The sequence below is a fragment of the Heterocephalus glaber genome, unplaced genomic scaffold, assembly GCF_053883595.1.
Source record: "Heterocephalus glaber isolate CG9 unplaced genomic scaffold, H.glaber_assembly_v1.0 deba00001504, whole genome shotgun sequence".
NCBI lineage: Eukaryota > Metazoa > Chordata > Mammalia > Rodentia > Bathyergidae > Heterocephalus > Heterocephalus glaber.
Window position 1 is genome coordinate 28,205,155 of NW_028258324.1, and position 13,428 is coordinate 28,218,582.

The 13,428-nt window shown below is 35.8% G+C and overlaps 2 protein-coding genes across 15 annotated transcripts in view; one reads left to right on the forward strand and one right to left on the reverse strand.

Moving 5' to 3' along the window:
* Med12l (mediator complex subunit 12L) overlaps positions 1-13,428 on the forward strand; it is a 314,799-nt gene that overhangs the window by 206,920 nt on the left and 94,451 nt on the right. The gene's annotated exons all lie outside the window — the stretch shown is intronic.
* P2ry13 (purinergic receptor P2Y13) lies at positions 9,431-12,636 on the reverse strand. Its single transcript, XM_004834462.3, has 2 exons — positions 12,520-12,636; positions 9,431-12,071 (listed from the first exon to the last, which is right to left on the reverse strand). Exon 2 carries the CDS (start codon positions 12,069-12,071, stop codon positions 11,055-11,057), a length of 1,017 nt encoding a protein of 338 aa, XP_004834519.2. The 5' UTR covers positions 12,520-12,636; the 3' UTR covers positions 9,431-11,054.

Here is a 13,428-nt window from a genome sequence, read left to right on the forward strand (position 1 = left end):
ATACAGAGGGCTGGAACTCAGTGTCAGAAGTCAGTTAAGGAGTGGGGGTGAAGTCTGGGGTGGGTCCCAGTTACTAATCAGATCCAGTCTTTAAATCTACCTATTTTTTTTTCATTTTGGGGTTTTGTGTTGCAAATTAGAAATTAGGGATTTGCACCCTTCCTTCTGGTTAAATTCTGGATTGAAAAAGAATATGTGTGTTTCATGAGAGAAAAATTTTTAAAAATACTCTACATATTTAAAGAGTAAAATTAAAATGTACTTATAGTGGCAGTTGATAACTTTGGAAACCTGTAGTCCTTTTCATGATTCTGATGAAATCTATAGACCATTTTCACACAATATACACAGATATACATGTTCAAATATTTTAAATAAAGTTAAGTAGGGGATAGGTTCACTGAATTCTTTGAATGCTATTTTTCAACCAATACAACTTGTTATTTTGAAAAAGCATCCCACATGTTTATATAATCCAATCATTTTTTTATTTGTAGTTAAATTTTAGACCCTTCAGATAAAAATTTCTAAAAATGCTGGTATTTTCTTGAATGCAACATTTAAACAAATCAATAATAAATTTATCAAATGAATTAAAAATCTGTTACCATCAAAGATGAAGAGAAATAAAAATAATACTGACAAGTAGAAGCATTTTTTAGTTTCCTTAGACCATAAGGAAATAATGTTTGTACTACTTGGTGTTCCTTCTGTGTTTGTACAGAAAAACAAATATGTTAAATTACCAATATTTGGATATCAAAATTACATTTGTTCTGTAGTATTTTTCTAAACAGACACCTACAGTTTTCATGTTTTTCCTTTCTGTGTAGGGTGGAGTGAGCATATTATGAATGAGTAGCTAGTCCTAGGAATGGTCTCTGAATAAAAATTAGCCAATTTAATAATGGCTTAATCTTAAAAAATTTTACCAGATTTATAAACAGCTCTTCATTTAGGTTTGAGTCTCACAATGCTGTTTTTACTTCTCCATGGACTTTTCCTTTTCATATTTGAGGCCAGTTCTGTGCATTTGGGACAACAGGCCTTATTTTGGGGAGACTTGTCCTTGTTATGTTACAAATCATGATCCATTAATAGTAAATGATATGTTTGTTGTTCATAACTCAAAATTAATGCCAGAACTACCGCTAGTCTTAAGGGAATCAATTCAAAGGGAAATCATCCCTTGTACCTCCTTTTTAAAACTTATTATAATTTTTTTCCTTGTAGCTTCCTTAAAAGTAAACTGAACAAAGACTTTCTCTGCATATTCTTAGGATCATTACCCCAAATTTTAGTTGGTGTGTATAAAGTCATAATGGGAAGCTTATAGGGACAAATATTTGACAGGCCTCTGTTAAAAGAATAAAGGGAGTTTTGTTATATACTTTGAACTTAAGTACATTAATTACCTTGGTTGACTTTGTATTATTAAAGTCAATGAGCTTAGTATTAACATTTTCACTTTAAGGAAAATGCCTTTCCAGAAAGTTGCTGATAGTTTTTATATACTTTTTATTTTGAATTTGAAAGGGAAATGTTTCAGTAATTTAGAATTATATGACTTGGCTTATAGTGCTTTTAAAAAATATGTGAGACAAGTAGATGGTATAAAATGGTTATGGTAGGCCCTTGTACTTGTGAAGAGGGACCTTCATGCATATTGAAGCACTTGACTTTTGTGTTGGTTGTTGGGAAGATGGGGATATGTACTTTATTCTGGGCTGAGCTTCCTCCTTAACAGTTAAGTGAAATGTGTGTGGGGGGACAGTAATTTAATATTTCTTTGGGTAGTAATGTAAAGGAAGTTTTGTAATGAAAAAGTTAACATGAGGCAGGCTTTATGTGTTAGTCTTAAAGTACTTTATGCTATTCTCAAGTCAGAGCTTGTTAAAGCTGATTGTACCTAACATTCAGAAAAGGTAGGTAGTACACGTTTAGTCATGAAAAAAAGTATAGTGCTTTGATGAAGAGAGCAGCCAGCAGCCAGCTCATAACTTTGTTATTGTTCACATCATTGAAAGGTAAACCTGCATAATTTTTTTCTGCTGATTTTTATAGCAAGTCTCATATTTCATAAAAGCTCCAGGAGGCTGTATCGCAATAATTACCTTAACACTTCAGTGGAAAATCTTCTTAAATGCAGGGTAACTCTTTTCATAATACTGATTAGCTATTTCAGATCTCAGATTTATTTTGAATACAGGACAGTGTCCGTGTTTGTGTGTGTGTGTGTACGCGTTTCTGCTACCACAGTGCTTAAAATGTCTTTTTCTTTTTGGAGCTGGGAATGATTGTATTTCTCCTGACATAATCTTTAAGAACTTTAAATCTACATGTACAAGTCAAATGAACTTTTTGACTGAATTTCTTCTACATTTACAAATTGCTACCATTTTTCAAATATACACTCCCTTCCCCATGTATTTTGGTAATGTGTTTGAAGTGACAGTCATTGTAACAAATGTGTCATCTTTGTACTTCAGCATGTATTTCCTAAAAGCAAAGATGTACCTTATCATAGTACTATTATCAGCCTGGACATTAATTTTGAAAGAGTAATATTTAGAAATATTCAATTTGCTTTAAAAATCTGCCAGTTTCCCAATATTATCTTTTATGAAATTTTTGCTGTGGAATCTAGTCACTCCTCACATGCTGCTTAGTTTTATGCTTTTTAGACCCTTCTATTCCTTAGACAAACACTTCTGCATTTTTCTTTCCGTTAAATTTTGCTTCTGAAAATTGGTTTCATCTGTATTTGTTAGATCTGTCCTGTGGAACATGTAGCAAGGAGAATTGCTTATGTTTCTGAGGCAGTCAGGACATACTACATTGGGGTCTACATTGAAGTTTACATTGGGGTTTAGAGTTTTGAAGTCAAATAGGAATCTATAATTTTGTTTTTGTATATATGCCCAATTCATAGTACATAATTGAAAAGTTGGTAGGACCAAACTCATTTTTTTCTTTGAGATATTGGAATGGCTCATTTAACCTCTTTAGTGTCTACAGTGAAGATTCTGGTTAATCACAGAAATTTGGACAAGTTGCTCATAACTGTACTGACTTCAAAATATATTCTTAAAGAAAACAAGGAAAGAAGGAAAAAACTCAAGGAAAATTTTCTCAATCCTGAAATGAATGCTTTTCTGCCAGTTCTGTTTTGGTGTTAGAAACTGAATATATGTATCACCAAGGCTTACCTTGACCCCCTAGTGGTTTCTCCATGGCATATGACTTTTCTCTTTCTTCCTTTCTTTTCTTCTCTTTATTGATATGGATCTGGAACAGTGTCCTTTCTTTCAGCGTTGGAAGGCATGTCATTTGTGTTGTAATCTCATTTTTCTGTGTCACTATAAACTCTAGTGTATCCATTTCTTCTTTAAGAAAAATGTTCATATAAAGGACATCAGAGTCCTTTGTAATACACTAACTCATTACAAAACAAAGACAAGAAACGATCTAATTTAAACAAAGTCTTGGTAATTTGTCTTAAGTACCCATGTCTTTTCCATATAGCCAGAACATGCAGTGAGAATTGTAGTAAATTCTTCATGAAATCTTACTGTTCTATCTCCGTACACAAAGTCATTGTAACTGTGGCTCACATCCAGTAGCTGTGCATTTGTGCTGCGTATAATTATTACAAACCCTTTAATATTCCTTTGATGAGATTTCTATCTTTGGGTCCTTGTGCTCGAATTACTATATTTAATCTGACACTTGAAATGATTTATATCTATTAGGTCTGCTTTACATACAGCACTTATTCTTTTCTGGTATGAGAAACTCATTTATAATGTTTGATTAAAGGGGAAGGGAGGATTGGATTTTGAGTCTGGAGATAGGGCTGCACCTGACTCTTGTCCTCTCAGTGGTACTCCTAGGCTGGGAAATCTTGTTTCCAGCTATGGAACTCTTTTTGTGAGAGGCAGTGTCAGGCTGGGACAAGACTCGTCACCAGGGCCAGGGGGACTCTAAATTGCATCCCAGCTTCTCCATTTAGTAGCATTACTTTGTAGCAATTTAGTAGCAATAACTTTGGGCAAAGTTATTAGTATACTCCAGCCTCAATTTTTTCTTGAAAGTCAACATGGGAATGCCTACCATGAAAGATTCTAAAGCTTAAATGTGATAGGGCAAAGCTTAAATATGTACAAGGCAATTCCTACAGTGTTTAGAACTTGGTGGGAATTTAGGGAACAGTAGTAGTTTTTTCTTGTTGGAGGGCCAAGGGAAAGTGAGTGAGTGAATAGATGGTCTTTATGCACAGTAAAGTTGGAATAATTAAAAATTGAAAATGCAGCTGGATGTGGTAGTAATCTCAATACTATAATGTGTAATTGCAATACTCTGGGACGCTGAGGCAGGAGGATCTCAAGTTCAAGCTCAGCTCAGGCAGTGAAGTGAGATCCTGTCTCAAAATTTAAAAAAAAGAGCTGAGGATGTAGCTCAGTTTGAAGGTCCAGGGTTCAGATTCCCAGTAAAAGATAATCACCCCCCCAAACACACATCCCTAAACAGCTCAACTCAGAAGTTAAGGTATGTGAATAATACTTTGACTGCATTTAGAAAGCTTTTGATTTCCTTTTAATGGTGAAAAAAAATTTATTTTGAAAAAAAATTTTTTTAAATCATTTTTATAATCTTTCTTAAATTTTCTTTGCTACAGAGGAGGAAATTAGGACTTAGTCCAGACTATCTGAAATTGTGGGAAAAAGTGTGTGGGGAGACAGGGAAGGTGGTCTCAGCAGTTCAGTGCACTCAGGTTAATTCTTCATAGTTCAGGTATTTCTCGTTTCAAGAAAAAACAATTGCAAAATTAAATGGAATAAAAAGATAGATAAAAAGATTAGTGTGATACGTAAGTTTACTACATTAAATTAGTATTTTTAAAGACAAAGCTATGAAAGAATTCAGAGGTACGTTTGATAAAATTTGTTAATATGTATACAACTAACTTCAGTCATATACACCATCCTACTTTTAAAAAGAAGTTCAGAAGCAAGGGTACGCATTCTTCTTCAGTGCCTGAGGGTATTGTGTTTGTCAGTTTGAGTTTTATTACAGGAGTGGCAAAAGTTCATATGCTGAGTGAGGTATAGATTCCTTTTTTAAAAAAACTGGTTTACCTTTGTACTATGAATCTTAAATTTAGTTTCCTTCCTTTCTGTTTTTCATTTTTCTTTCTCTTCTATTATTCCTCCTTCTCTTCTCAGAACCTTCTATCCCTACCATTTTCTCTTGATGTTCCCCAGCCCTTTCTCTTCCCCTACACTTTCATCCCCTAATACATTATACTGGAATAGGTAGGGGCAGGGACTCAGGACCTCAGGGGACACGAATGTCTGAAAGGTTGACAGCTATTTTGAGCCTGAGGTTGGTTCTCGTCCAAGTGATTCCACCAACTGATTTGTGCCTGTGCTCTACAATTTCATGTGGAACATATTCGCTCTGTACTTTTCAGTATGGGAAGAACTATTGTATTTCTTCTTAAAAGTGTCTAATGTAATAGCTGTTGTTTCTCTGTGGAACTCCTAAACTGACTTGTCCTTTATGGGAAGAGAAGTGTTAATTTGTAATTCCTTGCTTCCTATTCACAAACAAGGGCTCTATCCCATCGCCTTCTTAAAGTTACCATGACCTTGTAGTTGTGGACTCATCATTTTTGACCTCTTCAGAGAGATTCTATTCATTACTATTTCCTCTTTGAATCTCTCTTGTTCCTTGTTTTCCAAACATTCTCCCTTCCCCCATCCTCCTCTGTTCCTCTTCTTCTGTTTGTAAGACTTGTACACTATGGCCTTTGCGAGTCTCATCTTGTTCCTCATTCCCTCTCCTTGTCTTAAGAAATATCATTCCTTTGGCCTTTAATTTGGTCCTGTCTGTAGCATCCTGGTGCATATTTTGTCTCTGTGGGCTTGACTCCTTGACCTAGCTCTCCCACTGGTAACTCAAACTCAAGATACAGTACCACAAATCTGTCTCTTTGCCATCCTTCATGACCCAGTATGTCTTCTGATCTAATGATCTTCCGGCAGTTTACTCTCACTTGGAAGAGAGGGATGCAGACATTATAATAGACCAAAAGTACATTTTTCATATTAATTATAAACATATTTTGCATGTAGTCCCCTACTTTCAATAGTCTTAGACTCCAAATTCAAAATGTCTTCCTAAAAATGTCTCTAATGTCTGTGCAGACTTTTTTCTCCTTTGACTGTTGACTGCATAGATGGAAGATTAACTGACCTCCTGGCCTTAGTGTTAATCCTGTTGGACAAATAAAAGCCCAGCCTCTACAGCATGCAGTTCTTTGCCTCAGACACTTTCAGTAGCTCACTAAAGAAGGACAAACACCTCACCTCACTCCCATACAGTTCTCTTTTCCAGCTTATGTTCTCTGTATGTTGTCTCTTCAGGCACTTTGCATCCCTCTCCTCTAGCCAGTGCAGGACCTACCCGTCCCGAGCCTTCCTTGAAACTGCTCCTTGTGGTACAGTGTTCCCTTCTGAATGCTTTGTTTTCTCTATCAAGCTCCATTTCAGATATCCATCTCCTCTAGCCCTCAGTTGTTGCACTTGGAATTAGCTACCTTTTCCTCTGAACTTCATTGCTGTGATCATTATGCCTCTGGTACCCTGTGCAACACCGGCAGTCATTGTGGTCTGTACTTTTTATCAGGTTCCACCTTGAGAGACCAAAGGCTCTGTCCCTATGCAGACGATGAAGGTATTACTTATTTAATAAGCAAACCAATCCATTCTCTGGAATTTAAATTTTTCTCAAGAACTCTCAAATACTAGACGGGTCCTCAGAGTACATTCAGGGTGTCATGATTGAACCCTTCCGACTCCTGAGAGTGTGAAGCTCTTTGTGTTGAGACTTCTCCCTTTTCCTTTCCAGTAGCTGCTTCCTCGCTATTGTTGCTGCTGGAGTTTGATATCAGCTTGTGACTGATAGGACAGAGAGGCCTTGTATCAGAGTAGCTGTAGTGTGCTCCACTGTGTGGGTTTTACTACCACCTGAGCCTTTTATGTGAAGGGCAACATGCACCAAGGGCAGAGCATTTACTTTCTTTTTCCTTCAGTTTTCTTTTTTCTCCTTCCCTTACACAGGGAGCCTAACAGTGTCTGTCACATAGGGATGTAGTGAGAATTAGAAAGATGATAATCCTTGTAAAGTGCCTGGCACAGAGCAGACATTCGGTGAATAAATGTAGGTGTATGAGGTCCTGGGAGGTTCTTGTGAACTTCTGGGCCAGGGCTTATGAAGCAACAGCCTTGGGCTGCTGCCAGCCCACACATGATTGTGTTGTTTTTCTTTAGTCAGGGAGAGTGGGGATGCTACGGAAGTTTTACAAATTATAAGAACTAAAGCCTTCTAAACATGCTTTTCTTACATATTTATTGCTGCTTCCTTTGATTTGGGCTTTTCTGCTCTGGGTATTTTGTTCTGTTAAGATACATATGACTTTCTAGAGGAGTTTCATTCTTTAGAATAACTCTATCAACTTGTAACTTCATTGAGCTGGGAACTCCCACCCCCAGTCAGTAATTTCCCTGGGTTTGTCAAGAGTCCATCCACGTGTGACAGTTAAACTCCCCATCCCTTTTCTTCCTAGAAGATATTCTAAAGAACTTATCCTGTTTATCCAGTAAAAATAATTGCATTCTAGCATTTATTCATTCATTTTATTTATTATATTTTGTGTTACTGGGGATTGAACCAAGGGCCTTCACACTGAGCTACATCACCAGCCCTGTTTTTACTTTGTATTTTGAGACAAGGTCTCACTGAATTGTTAAGTTTCCCATGCTAGGCTTGAACTTGTGATCTTCCCGCTTCAGCCTTTTGGAGCCATGGGATTACAGGTGTGTGTCATCATGCCTAGCTTACATTTTAGCTTTTGACAAAAGCCCTCAATTGTGTCCTGAACATACATGCTATAGCAAAACTTGTATTTTTTCTTTTTATTCTTTTCTGTGTCTCATTTATGGCAATGTTATATCATCCCATTCATAAATTCTGGAATTTAGAATTGTGATTGCTAGTCTTGGAAGTTCATCATTTTGTGAATGAAATTTTAAGATCTCTCTAATATGTCTCTTCCTTAAGATATTGCTAAATTATTTTACTTTACAGATCAGGCACTTTGCTATTGATTGCAATATAATGGAATAATGTATTTATGGAAGATTTTGATATTGAAATTTTATCTGGAAATATATACATTAACTCTAACCACGTTCAGAAGATATTATAAATATTGTTAGAGATAAAATATATAGGTTACACTACCACTCATAAATTGTTATTAAGCAAGAGTGCTTCAGATGCAAGTAACTTAAAGTAGAATGTCTCCTTTTGATTGTGTAGTGTACTGAACAGATATAATACAGATTTACTGGGCCCCCTAATAGTAGTGGTAATTTAATTCATTAAAGAGGATGAAAATCACATATCAAAAGTACTTTTAAAAGTACTCCAGTGTGATAAATGACTGTTACTGTTTTAGGCACTTATCATAACATGCTGTGCTTTTCATCCTTTAGAGCATAATCTTACTTATATAAGAGTTTACTGTAAAACAGTGTGCTGCTATGCCAGTGGTAGCCTCATGCATCTCATGTTTAACTGCGTGTTTGGATAATATCAAGGGGCCATCACAGATGACTGACGTATACCTTTTCAGTTTGCACTTAGAAGTTGGCACTCTGTGGGGTACTTTGCGATACACATGGATGAAATTGCCTAATAACATATTTCTCAGATTATATTTCCATTATGTGTCATATGACTGTATTGAAATTTAAATTTAAAAAAATTTGGCCTATGTGGAGTCTACTAGCTAATTATTATAATTTTTTTTCCAGACCACTATTTGTTCAATATTAGTTTTGAAAATCTTTCTAAAACAAATCACATCCTCTGATGTCTTGTTAATGCTTGAGATGTTTTTTTAAATTATATTGAAAAATGTTTAAGTACTTTTCAGGTTTGCTTTGGTTGAGTTCTACTATATTTGAATATTATTATAGTTTTTTTCCTTGCATTGTTTTGCTTTGAATAATTTTAATTTTTGTATATGTGTGGTTTGATAGTAAAGTTATACATTTTTTTAAAAAAGTACTTTTATAAAGGAGAGTTTTAGAGATTGTCATAAGCTACAGTTATTGATTTTACTTAGCCAGTATCAACAGTGCATGCCTGATGCATTTGGTCAGTAGCTTTCAAACTAAAATGTTCATGGTCAGTAGCTTCAGAGCTACACAAGCACTGTTGAATGACTGCTTCACTCGTGGTCATTCAGTAGTAAACCCAGAAAAACCATCACTTCTCAGATCCCTACTTGCATAGTGGAGAGCAAGTGAAAGGAACTTCACCTTGCATTTCAAGAAGTTGATATCATTTTTGGATAATAATATCAATGACACGACTTTGTTTTTGCTTCTCTAGTACATAAAAATTAAACCCATTTGTTTTATGAAGTATTTATTAATTGCACAGTGAGGCAGCCTCTGCCATAAAAATATACATAGGTTTTTTTAAGAGTAGGTATGTATTTCAGCAAGTAATTACAAAGCAGTGTGATGAGTACAGTAGTTAAGGTATGACAGCATACAGATGATGGAGTGATTGATTTTGAGGTGGTAATGGGAGATTGGCCAGATGAGATTCCATAGACCAAGTGATGACAACTTAGGTTTCACAGAGGGATAAGTTTTCTAGGTGATCAGAATGGCTCAGGGGCAAAAGCATAGCACGTTCTGACAGTTGTGGTTTTATGCAGGAGTATAAAGTTCAAGGGATGAAAAATCAGTTAGCAGGTGATTCCAGCAAGGTAGGCAAGTTCAGTGGCCTTTGGGGCCTTGAGGCTGTGAAAGGAGAGAGGCCTGGGTTTTACATTAAGACAATTGCCTCGGAGCTGGTGACATACACATTTACAGAGAATGATTCTTCCTTTATGTGTTTTTTTCTAGATCATATAAATTAGCACCTGTATTTCTAGAAAACCACATTTGCCTTTAAAAATTTTTTTCAAACCAACAAAAGGGTTCAGGAAAAATGGAAGTAAATAAGAGTAAGTAGACTTTGAAAAGAATCTCCTAATGTGGATATTACTGATTTTGGGTCAACAACTACATTTCTTATGTGTACCAAGAATAGTACATTATATTTAAAACATCTATAATCCATAATCTGTGGGAAGTACTTTGGAAGATATTAAGAAAACTTATCTTTTAAGAATGTTAACTATCATTGAGAGATGCAGTCGAGAGCTATAGTTAACTAGCAAAGGGAAATCTGTGATGAGGAACTTAACATGCACCCAAAGAGTGGTGAAGTAATTATTTTCAACTAGTGTGGTGGTGGAGTGGGGGTGTAGACACTGTGGCCCAGAAAAGCTTTGCTGCAAAACAAAGCATTCTCCTCCTCAATTATGTACACCAAGGGTATAAGCAGGATGATTTAATGTTGGTTGTGCCTCCTGTATTATTAATGTACTATTGCAATATGGAAGAGGCTCTTTGTAATCCTAAGGAGAAACTTGTTCCCCTGGATTTCAATGGTTTTTTTGACCCACTTTGAATCCTCAGACTCTTCATACCTAGCATCTGCTTCGACCCCTGCCTCTAGCTTTCATAGATGAACTTTGGAAGTTTAAGTTTGTTTGAGCAGATATTAACATTTTAGTGCTATAAAGGAGGTAGTGTTGTTGAAATTATATGTGAGATGTTTGGAGAGGAGGTTCTTTAGAGATGAACATTTCCTAATCTTATGGTATTAAATGAATGACCTTGAAAAGATGACCCCTAGTGGCCATTTGCTTTGTTTGTTGGATTGTCAATGTTAGTTCACTCTGCTTATGAGCAGATAGATCCATGTGGAGTTAAGTTATACAGTCTTTCCTATACGCTAGGGTAATGTAATAAAGCATTTATTACACAGTATTTTTTCTTTTGCTGCTTAATTTTGATTTCCAAATAAATGACCCTTTGAAATCTTATTACTAGATAGAAATTAGCCACACACACAGTTAGTTGTCAGCCTAAGGTTATATTGTCTGTATGACTGCTGCAATGTTCTTGGCTTGATGCTGTGGTCTTTCTCCATTTTATACATGGCAATCTTTCTGTAAATTTTTTGCATAAGAATATATATATTAAGGGGTCCATACAAATGTTAGTTGCTGCCAAAAAGAGAGTTGTTTCTTTAGCAATGAATAGTTGATTCTCTTGCTTGCAGTCAGTTGTGTTGTTGGTCTGACTGTGAGTGTATGGAACTCTCGCAAAATGAAATGGAGCGAAGCACAGAAAGAAGACTGCCACTACCACAAATACTTTCCCCTCCACCCTTCTGTTGTTTTTGCTGTCCTTACTTCTGAACTTTTTATAAGAACTGTATACTTTTGTTGCAATTACCATGTAAAACAAAAGGATTAGGACAAAAACAGTCCAGAAAATAAACTGGCATATGTAATTGACGACTCGATGCCATTTCAGCCCCAGAGGGCCCTTCAGGGATGCACACTTTTTCACAGATGATGGTGTTGCTGCCTTGTTGTTCAGGATCATATTTGGCAGGGAGATGAGGAACAACAGGAACCAGATGAGAGTTGAGACTATTTTTGCAAAAACAGGTTTTTTAATAAAATATTTTCCAAAGGGTCTGATGATCTTGAGAAATCTGTCAAAGGCTATAAGGCCCAGGAGCATGATGCCTATATACATGGTCTCATAATAGATTACGGCAGAGAAACGACACACAAAAGCTCTGAGTTGCCAGGGTCCAAGGTGTGAGTCAGAGAGGATTTTGAAAGGAAGCGTGAGTGTCATTATCAAGTCAGCCACCAAAGTGTTTTTGAGATAGACGATGAAGGTGGAGGAACTGGGGATCTGAATGAACACCCACAGGGCCAAAGTGTTCAGCAGGACACCAGTGAAGAAAACCACAGTGTAGAGGACTGGGAACACCAGCTGTGTTATCCGAGTATCTCTTAGGCATCGCTGAGACCGGTTGAAGCCCTGGATCACTGTGGCATTGATTGTTTCCAGTGTCATCTATTACAAAGAAACACGTACACAAGCAAAGGAAAACAAAAAGCCCTTCATGATTGGCAAATGCTACTTTAAATAAAAGCAAACTTTAGATTTGTAGCATATTAGCACCTTGCATTTATTCCATGTATTCAGTAGATCTGTTGAGAACCCATATGTTGTTTCTGGCTAAGAAGTTTTAAAGCACATGGTAATTTTTAGTACTTTTAACAATATCATTACTTTCATACCCTTGTGAAATCCAAGTAACAGGTTCTACTTCATTCACAATTGCCATTTTAAAAACTGCAATAAAACAAAACCCCATTCATGTGGTAAGTTAATACATGTTAGATGCTGTAAATTCCTCTGTGCTCATAATCTATGGTTTGTAGAATACTAACTTAAAGCATTTTTAAGCATATTCTGCCTTTTAAAAGCAAGCACATTCATAAGAAAAATTGAAATTCACCTTTGTTCAAGAAGATACTCAGCTCTCTGCCTTCTTATTCCTGCAGTCACTAATTCGTCCCTTGAAGAGTTTCTGAAGCAAATGTTCTGCTTTCTTATACTGAGTTTCCTTCCTCATTTTCACTCTGGTACTTTTGTAATATGACCTAATAGAGCACCCTTTGGAGGTTTTGCAAATAAGTTCTTTTATTCTAAACTTAATTAGCTGTTAACCTATGCTTTGAATAAATTAATTTAGTTGCAGTTATCTTTGTTTTCTCATAATAACTTTCTTGAAGTCTATCATTTCAGTGTATAGTCAATGAACTTTTTCAGTATATAATAAGGATGAAGTATATAATAAGGATGAAGAATACAGTCCTAAGCTACAATCAAGTAGGAGAGAAAGATTTGGTTTTAAAGTCAGAATCATCTGCATCCTTACAGACTTGAGTTTTTCCAGAAATTTTTGCTCACAATCATGGCCTGCTTTTGTAGATTTTTATCTTAGTCTTTTGATCCTGGGATTTCTCAGAGGTATTATGACATTTTCTAATTGGTAAGGGTTCTTAGGCCAAGATTTTTGAGGTAAGAAACTTAGGTCCACTAAATATTCATATTAGATTATTGATAAATGATTTAACAGATTTTTGTCTAAGTATTATTTCCTGTATAATGTGTTTGAAAATATTATCAACATCATAGTATTGTTGAAAGGATGAATTAATTGTGTAGAATTGTGCTGAGCATGCAGAAAGTACTAAAAATGTTAGCCACCCACCGCTCTGGTGCATGAATTGCACATTTGAATGGAGATACATGATTTCACTTATTAGAAAGCCACTCTTAGAAATCCCTTTGTGCTGTATTTGAAGTACAGAACACCTTGGGAATTTCATGAATTATCTGTAGGCTAAAGTCTTTAGAATAG